This window comes from Lingula anatina, chromosome 2 (assembly GCF_051362555.1).
Source record: "Lingula anatina isolate TDL-2025a chromosome 2, LinAna3.0, whole genome shotgun sequence".
NCBI classification, from domain to species: Eukaryota; Metazoa; Brachiopoda; class Lingulata; order Lingulida; family Lingulidae; genus Lingula; species Lingula anatina.
Window position 1 is genome coordinate 36,081,419 of NC_141768.1, and position 16,174 is coordinate 36,097,592.

General features: G+C 33.6%; 2 protein-coding genes across 3 annotated transcripts in view; one reads left to right on the forward strand and one right to left on the reverse strand.

Annotated features, from left to right (window-relative positions):
- Positions 1-165: 165 nt before the first annotated feature.
- The window catches only part of LOC106174981 (muscle calcium channel subunit alpha-1), a 17,986-nt gene continuing 1,977 nt past the window's right edge, over positions 166-16,174 (forward strand). For both annotated transcript variants that reach the window (XM_013556774.2, XM_024077861.2), the window contains exons 1-22: positions 166-245; positions 593-669; positions 1,085-1,135; positions 1,576-1,689; positions 2,429-2,560; positions 2,962-3,049; positions 3,228-3,338; positions 3,586-3,743; positions 3,966-4,032; positions 4,297-4,418; positions 4,738-4,888; positions 5,156-5,290; positions 5,536-5,639; positions 5,943-6,033; positions 12,788-12,959; positions 13,228-13,366; positions 13,507-13,617; positions 14,006-14,146; positions 14,409-14,496; positions 14,842-14,916; positions 15,301-15,529; positions 15,720-15,817. In XM_013556774.2, the coding sequence (XP_013412228.2) occupies positions 192-245; positions 593-669; positions 1,085-1,135; positions 1,576-1,689; positions 2,429-2,560; positions 2,962-3,049; positions 3,228-3,338; positions 3,586-3,743; positions 3,966-4,032; positions 4,297-4,418; positions 4,738-4,888; positions 5,156-5,290; positions 5,536-5,639; positions 5,943-6,033; positions 12,788-12,959; positions 13,228-13,366; positions 13,507-13,617; positions 14,006-14,146; positions 14,409-14,496; positions 14,842-14,916; positions 15,301-15,529; positions 15,720-15,817 (2,508 nt within the window). In that variant the 5' untranslated portion in view covers positions 166-191. The remainder of the gene's footprint in view (positions 246-592; positions 670-1,084; positions 1,136-1,575; positions 1,690-2,428; positions 2,561-2,961; positions 3,050-3,227; positions 3,339-3,585; positions 3,744-3,965; positions 4,033-4,296; positions 4,419-4,737; positions 4,889-5,155; positions 5,291-5,535; positions 5,640-5,942; positions 6,034-12,787; positions 12,960-13,227; positions 13,367-13,506; positions 13,618-14,005; positions 14,147-14,408; positions 14,497-14,841; positions 14,917-15,300; positions 15,530-15,719; positions 15,818-16,174) is intronic.
- On the reverse strand, positions 6,769-7,855 carry LOC147763657 (uncharacterized). The gene is made up of 2 exons (XM_087006757.1): positions 7,710-7,855; positions 6,769-7,223 (listed from the first exon to the last, which is right to left on the reverse strand). Exons 1-2 carry the CDS (start codon positions 7,848-7,850, stop codon positions 7,053-7,055), a joined length of 312 nt encoding a protein of 103 aa, XP_086862883.1. The 5' UTR covers positions 7,851-7,855; the 3' UTR covers positions 6,769-7,052.

The following is a 16,174-nucleotide window of genomic DNA, read 5'->3' on the forward strand; positions in this document are numbered from 1 at the left end:
ATTAGAAATGCCCTAGTTCTAACAGTGCAGGGCATATCTCTGAAGAAAAAGGACACACCTGAAAACATGAAGACATATTGCATTCAATTATGACATCTCCTGAAGAAAAGTGATGGCCACTGAATGAGAAACAGAAGGACATTAAAAACAAAATAACAGGAACAATTAACATCCATGGAATTCAATAGATCATGAGTAAAACAAAGTTGTGGGCAGAGAGGCGCGAGTCTAGTCAGAGCAATAAAGTAAGTACCACTACAACATGAATGTAGTACGTGGCATCATTATACTTGTGACATTAATCTGTGACTGTTTAACTTGGTTTCTACTAGTTATTGTAGCACAGTGTAGATGTCATGGTAAAATATATATATATATATATATATATATATATATATATATATATATATATATGATAGGAATCATTCTATCTACACACAACTTACCCAAGTCTCAAATTTAAAGGCAATAAGCAGGATAACAATGGTATTAAGTGGGTTTCCTTTGGTATTCAAAAAATAACATATTACTTTAAAATGTACAAGTATATACTAGGGAAGTCAAATGAGATGTCATATCTGTAAATTTTTAGGTATCAGAGACTGAGACAGATGAGAGTTTTACTATTAAACTTGCTGCTGCTCACATTGAGGATGCTATCCATGGAAGGTATGTAACTTTTTCCATTCATTGTACAATATATGGTAAGATTCCATGCAGCCAGAGCCAAAGACTAATGATGGTAATAAGTAAATTTAGAACTTAAGAAGTAATTCCACTATTGAACAACTTATAGTGTTAATTTCATACCTAAATTCATTTAGCAAAGTTGAACTAGTTGCTACTGAGACCAGATAAATCCATAAATAGTTATACATCACAACTTGTAAATAATGTCAGAATGTTTATATTTAAAATATAAATTGTTTTTAGAATTAATACAATTGTCTGAATACCTAATTGGATGTGGATAGAGAAGAAAATAAATTTAGTATTAAAATCAATACAGATAGATAAAAACAAACTCCATTTATATGTTTTTCTAATCTGTTGATAGACTTACGATGTGCCATTTTACTTACAGAGCTGCTTATGGTAAAGCCAAAGCCATACAGAGCACACCGTGGATGCAAAGGTAAGGATTTCTTTCTGGATTCAAGTTTCAGGGCTTATATGGGACTTCTCTGTAACTAGCACATACATGTACTTAATCCCTGTCAAGGATCCAATAAATCCTGTACTGGTAGGAGCCAATAGGACATTGGCCCAATTTCCTATAGGATCTTATAGAAACCTATATAGGACTTTTTAGTAAGGGAGTTTCATATGTCTGATAGACTGTAGCCTTAAAAATGCCTACATGTTGGCATTTTCCTTTGAACAGATGAATTAGAATTTCTGCATGTGAAGGCACATTTACAGCTAGCTAAGTTCACTTCTCTACTCTTTGCAGCTTCCAGTGTTTCAATCATTAGAGGCATACAGACATGATCAACTGTTCATGAAAAATAAAAAGACAAAGTCTAGAAACTGCACTTGTGCAATTGTTTTCAACAAGTTTCGTTATTTTGTCAGGTGTTTCCAAATAGTATCTAACAAGTGGTACAACCGTTTTCTGGTGCTTAATGTCATTGTCCATTCCTGCTTGGTGGCTTGGGAACCCACACAGATTGATGAACCTGCAGGGTCGTAAGTAATGTTATAATCAGATTATACTCCTATATATGCAGCGAAGTACAGTACAGTACAGTAAAACCATATTAAGTTCTTGTATTTCAAGGTCACATTCAGAACGGGTGATCTGCAGACTAACTGATCCTCAAACTACATATGGCTGACCCCACCTCCATAGGCACCATTAAATGGATTAAGGCTTCATTCACATGGAATGTCTATTTTCTAAATTCTATTTTCTATTCGCGGTATGTCTTGTGATCACGGTCTGTGCCCTGAATATCCCGCGGCGTAATTACTGGCAGCGCGAGCCAGTTACTATAAGTTACTATAGGTAACTGGCTCACGCTGCCAGTAATTACGCGGCGGGATATTCAGGGCCCAGACCGTGATCATAAGATACCGCAAATAGAAAATAGATTTTTAGAAAATAGACATTCCATGTGAACGAAGCCTAAATCTCAGCTCCCAGGTTAAATTGCTAGGCCCCTGCAGGGATACAGAGGGATCAGGGATTAATCTGCATTGCTTTTAAGTGGGACAGCCATTTTTGATCTGTGGATCTGTTAGTCCACGGATCAACTTGTTCTGAATGTGCCCAAAGACTCCAATCCTTCATCAAATATTTGTCTGTTCTTGCAGAGCTTAATTGACAAATGTGAGATTCATTATTTATTTACACAGACCTTCCCTATTCAGAGACTTTGTTTGCAGGATTGTTTGATTTTGTGTAAGAAATTATTTTGTCTTCTAGAACTCACCCTGTGGTATTTGTGATAGGGTTTGTCTGCTTGGCCATATATGTAGCAGACCTCGTCTTCAGCATATCATTTTTCACGTGGAAAAGTGTGAAGGATTTCAAAGTGGAAGAGACAAAATGGCTTAGGTATAGCATTTTATAACTGCAGGAATGTTTTACCAAATTGAGTGATCTACACAGTTGCAATAATGTTACTTTTGAATCCTAGCCCTTATGATTCTTTGAACGTTGTTTTGAAAGATAACTTTGATTTCTTTAGTAATAATTCTGCCTAATAGTTTATCAGTACTAATAGTAAGTGCATTTATTTATTTATTTATTTATTTATTTATTTATTTTTTTTTTTTTTTTGAAAATTGATGTCAAATATGTTGTGAAATAGACCATCCCTATGAAACGTTTTGTAAAACAAGGTTTTGCACCAGTCTGTTTTTATTATGGAAGAGGATCTGAATAGAATATAAAAATAGTTGAAAAACACACACTGTAAGATTTTAAGACTGATATCGATTTTGCTTCAACTTCAGGGTGGAGTGCATCTTCATTACCATGTTCATCATAGACTATTTGTTACTACTTGTCCAGCATTTTGTAGCATTAGGAGGAATCACTGCAGTAAGTATATGAACATGTCTGTCTTTATGACTTGAAAAAAGTTGTGAGCATGTTGCCTTTATTTCATCTTTTTAGCATGGATTTTTGATAGATTTTAATTTAAACTAACAATTTTAGTTCATGTAACAAGTGGACTCTATGATTTTCGTTAATTATGATAATTGTTTCTTTAATTCAGCGTATACCAAGTCCGTTCCGTTGCCTGCGACTGGCAACTATCTTCTGTAAGATCACCAATGTGGCTCATGTGTTTGAGATAGCTCTTCTTGTCCTGTTCAAGATTATCAAGGTAATAAGCAAAAATTCTTATATAATTTTTTATCAAATGAAAGTTTTCAGACCATATGATCTCAGCTCAAACAATGATAATTTTTGTATGAAAATTAACTAATAATAATTTACATGTTAGAGGGAAGCCTGCAACCTGTCAGAGGGAAGCCCTCATAAGTTATGTTTAAATCCTTGCTTAATCAATTTGGAACATTCATATCAGCTATGTTCTGTATCATTTTAAAACAAAACATGTTTTTATCCAGTTTCTCCTGATTATCCTGGGTTTTGTTGCTGTGTTTGCTGCCATTGGCATTCAGCTGTTTATGATGGACTATCATTATATTGGTTGTTACCATAGAGAAAACTTGACCAATGCAGATGGTATGCCTTGCAATGAAAGTATATCTGATGATACCACAGGGTAAATAAAAATTTGATAGTCTTTTATTTAGGGACAGATTTATGGTGACAATTGTTATGCACGAAATTTTATGAAGGATTAAAGCAAATTCAAATTTTGAAATTTTTTAGCACTTCAAATATAGTGCAATTATTCCATAAATAATTTGTCTTGAAATATTTAAAATAAATGAACAGTGTGCTTGTTTGCAGTTTTTTTAAATGTACAATTATTTTATTTCAGATCTTTTGATAACATAGCATTTTCCTTTATAAAAGTGTTCAGTTTGCTAACAACCTCAAACTACCCTGTAAGTACCTCTCTGCTTGAAAAGAGAATGCAGTTAGATAGTATTAATAAAGCCCATATGACTTTCAGACAATTTCAAGGAAAAAAAAGAAAGGCCACATTTCCAGGCTAAAATCCTTTAAAAACAAGAATCCTCAAATTTTGAATTATGGTAACATTTTATGAATATTAAAACTTGTTTTCTATTAAGGTGTTTCTTATGATAAAAAGTGTATTTATTAATATGAATTTGTTGTTATTAAAAGCAATATTACTTTGTCATCAGCACATCATGTGGGGAGCGTATTTGGCATCCTGGACAAGCTTCTTCTATTTTGCCGTCTTCCTCTATGCAGGATTGTTCATAGCCACTGCTCTACTGCTTGCCATTATAGTTGATGAATATTGGTGAGTTAATCCTAAGATTATTAAACAACCAGTCAGTACTTGTGGTATGTAATCATATATGTTTGATTTTTGTCATGTTTACTTTGGTTTTTGAAAGCACTTGCAGCACTTAGATTATTTAGAAGCATTCTTCCATTGGGGTCTATTTTATCCCCATTCTGGGAAGGACAAGTGCTTGACTTGAACCCTCCTCACCCCCATTCCCCAATTCTTAATGAATTATGACTGTTTTTTTTTGTGTGTGTGGTTATTATAAGTTTTTTGTTTATGTAAGTTGTCAAACAATACTGACCTTATAAGAATCTGCATTTATTCTCAGGGCCTCCTGTAAAGCAGATGTCAAACGTGAACGAAAGCAAGAGAGGGGGGAAATAGTAAAGGCATTCAACCTGTTGGATGATCCAGGTGCTGGGAAAATTCCTGTTGATGATGAAAAACTTTTTCAAGTTTTTAAGTTATTAAAACCCAATGTGAGTATTTGAGATTATATACAGCTATATTGTATAAAAATTAAAATAACTCATGTAAGATTTTGAAATTATGTTTTCAGACCAACTAGATAAATGCCATTTGTCTAAAATGTAACACATTGGTGCAATTTGTCAGTTGTAATAATTTATGTTAAAAAAACAAGGTGATGTATTTTTTAAAATTACTTGACATCTGTTGACATGACATGAAGATTTTTGACTTTGAATTGACTTTAGATGATTAATTCCATTTCCTTTTCCATGCAGAATTCGAGGGCAGAAATCAAAGAGCTTATTCAAATCATGGATATGGATTGTGATGGAAAGATCAGTAATTTTGACTGTGTCACTATGTTAACAGATGTATTGCATTATGAGTTTGAGAAAGTAGATGAGGAACAGGTGAGGAAAAATAACATGTTACTTGATCTGTATATTCTGTTTGTCATATTTCTTACTTTAAATTGAAGAATACTATTCTATTTTGACTCATTTTTTCCTACATGGTATTTTGATATTTTTCAAACTAGATAACGCGTATATTGGCTTTAGTTTGAACTTAATGATAACATGGTGCAGCTGCCAATTTATTCCTTTTCTGATATATTTTATGATTCATAATAATACAATTGTCTCTTGGTTTTCAGGATAAAGGCAACAAGTGCATTGTAGCATACAGAAGTGCTTGCAAGAAAGTGTTTGAGTCAAAGGGATACAATTGGTTTTCAGTCATATTAATTTTGATTCATAGGTGAGTTGTGTGCTGCTGCTGATTAGGTAAATTTTGAGTACCCCAATGGAAATTTTACTGCCTTCTCAATTTTTTGTTTACACTGTTAAATTGATGCATTCGAAAAAAATGATATAATATACTAAAACAAGTTGCTAGTACTGTGTGACCAGACATATACTTGGCAACCCCATGTTTACAAAATTATTATTGTCTAAAATAATTATTGTCTGAAAAGTGCTCATTTCCATTGTTGATATACTAGATATACAGTTATGATACAAATGTATAATCTGTAACTATCTAATTTGTTATTATTTTCAGTGCATTGTTTTGCATGAAGTGGTATAATATGGGACAGACAGAAGAAACAGTAGTACATCTTCTAATGACCAGCATCACAGTGATTCTCTTGGTCAGTGCTGCCTTAGTCTAAATCTTCTAGATCTTCTTTTTACTACACCAATAATTATTTATGGCAAATTAAAATATTAATTTAAAAAGTTTTAAAACCACAAAATCTTTGAGCAGCATCACATTGATGTTTTGGTCAGTGCTGCCTCTAGTTATGTGCTTTCTATATATTTTTAGCTGTTACAACCATTATTTATGGCAATATAATTACGTACAGACACATCGTGTCTCTACATATGATCATCAGCAGCATCTGTGGTTGCCTTGTCATTGTCGTCGCCATGCACTTTGAGAGATAACATGATAAGTAATAAAATAAGAAATAACCTATTCTCTTCAAAGTTGCAGAACTGATGGATATACATAAAATGCAGGTTGAGTTTTAAAATTAGATTGACTGGATCATTTTTTCAGAAGTTAAGCTGTTTTTTCCGCTTTTTATTTATTTATTTTTTTTTTTGACTTGGTACTTGTATTGGACTTGCTTACAAATTTTTAAAAGTCGGCCTGATAGGAATTTTAGCAGTTGATTTAAATTAATTTCCCGTTTTATGTAAATGCTAATTTGAAGTTTGAATAAGTAATTTTATTTGTTAGTAAACAGTGAGCTGAAATGTATATAAGAGGGGTGCTTTTTCTGACAAAAAAGTGGATATCCTTCCATTAATTGCTCCAATATGCAACAAGGATTAAGAATTTTTAAATTCAGGACAGACCAGTTTTCTACCCAGAGTAGTGGTTCTTTCAATCTTTTATTTGACTACAAAATGATAACATAAGTTGCTGTACACTATGCATTTGCCTTTAAAAGTAAAATAAACAATGTACTAGGATATAAACCCCAGAACATGACAAAAAAGGCTAGCAAATGCTAACAAGAAAATGCATTTTTTTTTCGGTGGGTGCAGTTTCTCCCAAAAGGGTTCAGTTCTTCAGAAATGTACCGGGTAATTAAGTATGCATAGACTGGAAGAATGTGGAACTGTGACTGGAAGAATGGAAGATACAAATAATAGCTGTTTACAGCCCATGAAGATCTTGATATTCCTCCAGATCCTTAACTTCTGTTGAGAATGGTATGTTTTCAGGAAGCTGTTTTGGGTGTAAGGTAACCGCTTCTTTCGGTGTTCCCTGTGGTTGTCTTTCTTCCCATTTTTCTTCAGGGTCTTGTTCAGGGTGTCCGAAAATACCCTAGTATGTTTAAAATTCTTAATCAGAAAACAATGGGTATATAAAACAGATGTGTCTGTAAATAAAGCTGTCACCTTCATCTGAGTTGATGTCGCCATCACTGTGCACTTTCAGAGATAACATGATAAGTGGAAAACCATTTCATCTTGCTATTATTTTCAACTTTTTGTAGTTTAATATAACAAAAAAAAATAAATAAATAGATAAATAAACCAAAGTAATTTAGTTGGTTGTGTCAAGCAAAAGGGTATGGACCACAATGGAAATAAGTGTTTTCCACTTTCTTTTGTCATCCATGTATTTATCATTATTGAAATATATTTTGTAAATAATTCCCATATTATGTATGTAATATATCAAACCAAAGCCAAAAAGGCTCTGTTTAGGTGACTTTTTTAAATAATATAGTGGTACAGCTGAAATAGCACTCAATGTGAAAAAGAAAGGAGTGAAGTCATCTGAACAAACAACATATTTACTCCCTACCTTACCATTCCCAGTGACTGTCACAGTTTGTGTTGATTGACTATTGAGCAGACTGGCTGCATTTTGACCAGAGTCAGGACTTTCAGGTGTAAGTGATGGTATCGAGTGGCCCTGATCTGAACTGTTCTGTCTGTCAGTCATGTTTAACTCTGCAAGGGACAATATGACAAAGTGCTTTTTTTCCTAATGTGTACATTTACAGTAACTGCATGTTATTCAACAAAAGAAACATTTATGTAAATTGGTATTCTTAGATTTTTCTTCTGTTTAACAAGCATTGTATACTAGGGCCTTCTGAAAACATTATATATCAAGTTGTGTCAGGCAGAGATACACCTGTACATGTTGTAACTATTGAACTAGAACGCAATGCTCAATGGTGAAAATAAAATGTGAAATATTCCAAATCTGGCAAGGGTACACTCATATATATAGTAACTATATATCGAACTTGAATTAAGGAATATTCAGTGTCACATTATATATATATATATATATATATATATATATATAGAGAGAGAGAGAGAGAGAGAGAGAGAGAGAGAGAGAGAGAGAGAGAGAGAGAGAGAATATTTAATAAGACCTTGAATTTGACCTTTGAACTGGGAATACGAAGTCATATATTGACAATCTTAATGTGACGTTTAATTTGACCTTTGGCCTACTTTTCACCATGAACTGCATAATTTCCAATCTTTTATTATCATTGAACCAAAAATGGCAAAGAATGGCAAAGATAGATCCAAAGTAACTGTATTGAACTTGGAAAGAAAATAATAAATTAGGCATCTTAGACTGGGTTCCCACAGATTTAGATCGATCCATTTGGATCGACCTAACTCCCTGGGGGTTCACACTAAATTGTTGTCAGCTTCCGAGAACTGAGTGTGCACAAGAGTTAATGACCCCCTTACAGCTTTTAGTAGGCGGGACAGACATTGAAGCCACTTAAGCTGACAGCAATCTAGTGAGACTCCCCAGGGGGATAGATCGATCTAAATATCTGTGGGAAAGGTCTCTTAATGTGACATTGAATTTGACCTACTTTTCAATGCAAATACTTTTTGTATATTTACCAGATATTTTTCCACAACTACAATAAATACATCCATAGATTATCATTTTCTTGATTATCCATTTGATTATCAAAGCAAAAAAAAAATTACAAGTATTTATTATTCATGATATCAACAAACACAAGTACAGTGGTATCCAGATGAAATGATACAGGATCTTCATTGCCCAAGAATTGAATTTAGCATGCTGAACTTTTTTTTTCAAGGATATCAGGTTATAAACTATATGCTTTTAACCTCTATTAATTTTATATTCAGTTGTGCTCTCAACTGATCGATTTCATGTTTTGTTACTATTGTTTAACCAGGTTGCGCAAATGTTATTCTATTGTGGTTTATACAAATATAAGCTAGTTTAAGGACAAAACTACCTGCTCCACAGACAAAAATATGTCTTTTGAAATGTTCAATTGTCAATAAATATAGATCAAAATTGTATGTAATCAGCGAGACTACAAATTAGAAATTATCGCAATTAGGATACTTACCTGGGATATAAAGTACGTTGCGGAAGTCAGCGGAAGTCAGGTGGGTTTTTAATTTATTCGCACATGCTCGATGATAAACTTTGGACTGTTTATGTGTGCAATATTCATTGCGATCGTTAAAATCAGCATAGCAATTTGTCAATTTATATTTTACGATATGGGCAAATTCAATAGTAAATAACAGTCTTGAAAATCGAATGAAATCAAAAATGGGAAATATTTTCGTTTGCTGAACAAGTTGTTATTAGGTCAAGGAGCAGGTTAGATAGAAGCCACAAAATGGTGGCTTAATTTTACTAATAACACATGGTTTGTTACCGTAAGATTTTGTAACATATCAATATATGTACAGGCACAGATCTCTGTTGCAGTTCTCTAGTCTCTGTTGCCATCACCTTGCAGTTTCAGAGATAACATGGTAAGTGTAAAACCATTTTGCCTGTTGTCTTCTTTTTTTTTGTATATATTCCATATATACAGATAACACATTTGAGAAATTATGGTTGATCTATTGTCTTCAAACTTACAAAAGTTATCAATATTACTAAAATCCAGGTCAAGTTAAAAACTAGTATGATGAGATTATTTTTCTTGAAGCATGAAGTGTTCAGTTTTCACATGTTGGCATTTGCAAGGTGTGACTTTGGACTTCCATGGGTCTGAAGGTCTTTGCTAGTCACATTTTCTAAATATCTGTGCTACCTGTAGTGCATAATTAAAGATTGGTGGAGATTATGCTGTTAAGCATTGTGTAATATTGCATCAAAATTGAAGAAAACCCCATTTGAGGCACTTCTTCTTCTATATTACCTATTACATCGTTGGGCGTCTACCCAGCGGGCAAATTATGTTATTTTAACGTTGAAACAACGTTGAACCATAACGTTGAGAAGACATTGGATAAACGTTGGATTTGAAAGTTGTGTCAACCTCAGAAAACAACATTGTAGCAATGTCAGAAAACAATGTTATATCAATCCCCACCCAGCGGGAAATTAGCCTGGGTGTGTTTAACAGTAGGACATGTTTGATGGCTAAATATATGCAGGGTATAAATGTGTGGCCTTTAAGTTAAAATTTCCAAGGTTTAGATTAATATATATAGTTCTTTTCTTATATAAGAAGATAACTACAACCATATATATATATATATCACAGTCACCTCAACCTGTCTATCTATAACAGGTTACCAAGAACTGTTAACTCCATCACATTTACAGCAACTTATTCATCCTAGTGTTAGCTGACCTTGCAAGGAATTCAGTGTATTGGAATGTATTTCTGAATAGCAAGTTAAGAAAATTCACTTGTTAACTAAAGACACAAAACAACTGTCACTTTTACTTTAAAACCCTTTTGTTATTATTTTGATAAATTTAGTTACAGTATTGATGAACAAAGTATCACATTTTCAATAATTAATATTTTAAATTACAATCCATAACTGCAAGGTTGTGTCATTGACCAAAATACAACGTTGAGTCAACGTCACATTATGATGGTGTTTCGACGTGGCTGGATCAACATTGATTTTACGTGGAATTTAGGTAGATCAGCGGCAATTCAACGTATCAACCTGTTTTCAACGTTGATCCAACGCAACTATGCCTGCTGGGTAGGGCGTCAACAAAGGTCCTCCACTCCTCTCTGTTTCTCGCTAGATGTTGAATTGTCCCCCAACTTTTGCCCAGTTGTTTCAATTCAGTTTCAACAGTCCTCCTCCATGTGGTCCTGGGTCTGCCTCTTTTTCTATGCCCTTCTGGTGTCCAGTACATGGCTACCCAGTACTTTAGTGGTGGAATTTGGGTCTTTCCTCAGAACATGGCCAATCCATTTCCATCTTCTTGTCCTGATGACTTCACTTATACTTCTCTGGTTGGTTTGCTTTAACAGGTATTTATTAGATATAGTCCTTGGCCAGAATATTTTTAAAATTTTTCTGAGGCTTGAGGTGTGAAAGGTAGACAGCTTCCTGAGATCTTCTTCAGTTATGCGCCAGCATTCTGAACCATAGAGAAGAGTTGATAGTACACAGCTCTCAAATATACAGAGTTTGGTTTTTATACTATATTGAGAGCATTTCCAAGTTTTGTTTAAGCTCTTAAAGGCATTTCTGGCTTTGGTTAGTCTGTTGTTGACATCTCTACTGGTTCCTCCATCTGTTGCTACAATGCTTCCTAGGTATGTAAAGCAGCTGGTGTTATTAAGGATGCAGCCTTCTACTTCAACTGGTAGTGGTGATTGTATATTTAATGCCATCACTTTGGTCTTCTTTTTGCTTATCCTAAGCCCAATTTGCTGATAAACATCTTCAGTCAGCAAATTTGAGGCACTGTCACGATAATATTCATTTCAAGAAACCATGTCCCTTTACTATTCTCAAAAAATAAATAAAAAAACAACGTGGGACTAAAATACAACATAAGTTGGAAAACCAGTCAGATTGATGCCTTTTTCTGGAACTTACACAGTTTTGTTTTTTGAGAAATTTAAATTTTTCCGGTTTGGCATTTTCAAGGTGTGATGAAGACCCTTGGTAATCACTTTTTCCAAATATCTATGTTACCAGCAGTGCATAATTAAAAATTGGTGGTCATATGGTGTTTGATATTATGTAATATTGTATCACAATTGAAGAAAACACTGTCGCCATGGTTTAAGGGGAAAATATATGTCACTTACTTTTCTGAAATTTACAGAAAAGAAACATAGGACTGAAATACAGCTTGAGTTGATAAACCAGTCTGTTTGGTTTATTTTTTGGGAACTTACGCAGTTTTGTTTTTTGTGAAATTTAAATTTTTCACATATGGGCATTTCCAAGGTGTGACTTTGAACTTTGCGAATTACATTTTATAAGACTTAGTATCTATGTTGCTTGCAGTGCATAATAGAAAATTGATAGTGATATGCTGTAATTTTGCATCATAGTTGAAGAAAACCTATTTTGGGTTCTGCTGCCACAATGACCATCAAAGGAAAACTATGTTACTTGCAGTGCATAGGCAATATGCAATTCAGATAACACGTACATTTCATGTCTTCAAAATCACAGGACTGATGAATATGACATAGATACAGATTGAGTTTGAAAAATCAGCCTGTCGAAGTAATTTTTTGTGAAATGTTAATTTATCATATCATGGCATTTTCAAGTTGCGACTTTGAACTCTCTTGGGCCTGAAGCCTTATGCTAGTTACATATTCTGTATATTCGTGTTCCCCATTGTGCAACATTATTTTTTAAAAAATTGTGTGTTAACTTTGCATAATGTATTATTGTATCGAAATTGACAAAATAACATATTGTGTGCTTGATTATTTTCTGCTTTTGTCTGTACATTTGACAGCTTTGCTGCCTTCTTTTTATCATTTTCTTTTTCGGGTGTGTTGTGGGGGGGGGGGGGGGGAGTGAGGGTCAGTAGGTTAAATGAACTTGGTAAAGTCAAAGCCTAGCATTTGACAGGGTTTCTTCTTTTACATGAAGTTTAATTCTAAACTCATTATCTTCCAGTTTGATTTACTGCTGCGTTCTGTAGCGTACTCAAAGGAGATGTGTCATTTGGCTGGTCTGCTGGACATTGGCCTCATCTCATTAGCGGTCATCAGTAGTGGACTGTGGTACTTGAATCTCCTCACAGAAGTGACATCTACCTTTAGCAGACATTCTGTACAGCTGTTTAAAGGTAAGATATTGAGAACAGGTTTTTCACTGTTCCTTAAGAATTTTCTAACTATATCTGATAATTGTAGTATCAGCAAGGAGACTGATGTTGGCATACACTGTACTTCGAAATCCTATTGAAGGGCAACAAGAAACGAGTGCATGGTATGGTAAAAGGTTATACAATTTGAAAAAAATCTTTCTTCTGGTGGTGTCAATTTTGGGAATCGAACGATGAAAAGTTTTTTTACTGATTTTTTGACTTAATGAAATAATAAATTGGTTTCTAGGGGTGACAACCGTTATATCTGCCCTGGCAGTTTTGGCGCGCTTACCCTTGATGTCAAAATACACCAGGTTTGGGCTGAGTGTGCTGGTCAACATATATCCCATCCTTTCAGATCTCATCATGTTGGTCTTCGTTGTTCTGTAAGTATGGGTTTTTGTTGTTTTTACTGAATCAAGGATGATAAATGAATACTTTATTAAAGATGTATACGCATAGATAGACAAATGATTTGAATTGTGTTTGCATTTAAAGATATACCATTTATGATAACTATTTCCAGTTATTTCTATGCCATCTTGGGCCTGGAAATATTTCAAGAGAGTCAAGTGGATTCAAACTACACATTTGAAGTAACCAAATATGGTTGTGGGCTTGGTTATCAAACAGTAAGGTAAATAAGTTGATTGCTGGTAGTATCAAGATTAGTAACACAGTGTGAATTGATTTTCAGTCTTGGTAAAGTATAAGAAAATTGAAAATGAAAAATGAGACGGTGATGTTAATTTTTTGTCTGAAGAGTTAGGTAAAGGTAATAAATGTTGCCATGTGGAAAGACAGAAACTTGCATTGTTTATTCAAAAGAGAAGTTTTATCTATATTACATTATTTATGTGTGTTTGTATAATTATATACACGTTTGTGTGTGTTGAAGCTGTAGGAAAAAGATGGAGGAATACAAGTCTACAAACTGTAAGTTTGCATATATGAAGGAATAAAACAATTAGCCAATGCAAGAAGTAAGATTGATCAATTAATATTATTGAATGGCATCATTTCAGGTGCAGCCTGATAAACATCTTCCAAATTTTAACTACAGCAGGTTGGCATGGCAACATGGATGCTGCCATTGTGAGTACGACATGGTGGGCTGGCCTGTATTTTCTCTCTGCATACATCATAGTTAACATGCTCATTATGAAGTAAGTATATAAGAAAATCCTTTCCTAATACATTTTGTCTTGTTTTCTCTCTTTGTAATTAATTGATATTTCTGCATATTCTAACTGATTTTTTAATTAATCTTAGACAATATGCTACTGACAGCGTTCAAATAACTTTTTTTTAAATTACAGGAAACAAACACTTAGTTTTCAATTCTTCTAAGATTAACAAAAACATGCATATACACATATTATCAGAAAGTAGTGAAAGAACTTGTTTTTTTTTAAATTTTTTTATCAGCTTGTTTGTGGCCATCACCATCGAGGCCTTCAACAAACTAAGTGCAGATTCAGGGCCTGGTAGTGCTGTAATGGAGGGGAGAATACTGGTAAGGATCAGATATCACATTATATGTAGTGGACTTCAGAAGAGAGGCTCCATGAAATTATATAGACTGGTATCATTGCGTAAATGTTTAAGAGAAAAGGCATTAGATGAAATGATCATTAACAAAAAAAATAAGCTATTAGGTGTGTATAAAATAGATGTTTTACAGAGGTTATTTTTGCACAATTTGATTTTACTTTGAATTCATTTTCATTTTACTTTAAATTTGAATTTAACCTTTTTAAATGAGCTGTATATTTGTCTATGAACTGTAAAATTGCTTTTGATTAATATTTAAGTAGTGCAATATTTTTTCAATGAAGCAATTATGTATGTAACATTTTAGGTTGGGGCAGCACCAGGTTTTACCTCTCATACTAAACAAAAAACAGAAGCTGAAGAAGAAGAAGAAGAGGCAGAAGTGAGAAATATACACTATCTAAATTAACACATCTCTTTTAATGCAATTTTGGAGAAGTTTTGTCTTATTTTATACCACATTACACTTCTTGCATTCAAAATTTGTACAGTTTGTCACAACTAATATTGTCATAAGTAAGTTGCTGGCTTTATCTATATCCTGTTTGATTTTAAAAGAAAGATACATTGCATTTAGTGATACTTCTTGTGCTGGTTCATTTTTATTAATGCTGTCCATCTGCAAATCAGAATATTTGGAGTTGTGTGTTAATTTAGAATATAAATGCAATTTTGCTGTGCTGTAATTCCATACCTGTAGATTTATCAGCCCTGTTTTTTATCAAAATGTTAACAGATTGAAATTATGATCTTTAAAATGTTCTAGGATATGTCAAACCTAAGTCTAGAAGAAAGAAACAAAAGACTTTTGAAAAGAAAAAGAAGACAGCGGAAGAAGAAGCATGCTACAAATACCACAAAGGTGGTGATTCCATTTAGAAAAAAGAACGAAGATGAAATTAACCTTCATGCTGGGGAGGAAGTGGAAATCTTGGAGAAAAATGGTGCCATGTGGAAAGGCAGAGTAGGACAAGAAAAGATGGGCTGGTTCCCAGGTAAGAGCAAGATTTATTTACATAGCCTTGTCATCCACTCATGCACCCCACCATGATTGATAGCATATTAAGATGGTTGTTTCAACCTGCTTCATACAACATGGTAACACTGTCAAGGACTTAACAGTCAACAAAAATAAGTATAATTGTATTCTACGAATTATGGCTCTAATATATTGTTTGCTTTCAGCTAAATGTGTCAAGGAGTTTACAGTGAACAAAAAGACAGAGGTAGCCCCAACTATACAAGCACAGAGTTTAACTGGTGGAAGTCAGACTGAAGATGAGGTAAAGCACACAGACTCGAGCAATATTTGATATTATTTTTTTTCTTGTTATATATTATTCATTAGCTTTTTTAGATACTATTGCTCTGATTGAAAGAGGAAAAATATGAAGTAAACCAGAGTGGTCTTATTGCCACAGTCCAGAATTAGTACCAGAGGGTTAATTTTGTATCTGGTTTACTATATGTGTTTCATTTGGCACTGTGGTTCACTGCTACCTATTTTGAAATTCCCTAGTGACGTTCCTTATTTGCAGAACAAATTACCTGTGTTAGTTTTTGAGCAAAAAGTAAAGAATTTACCTTGCTAAAGATAAAATATCACTAATCACTAATTTTAACTTTATATTTGACCTACT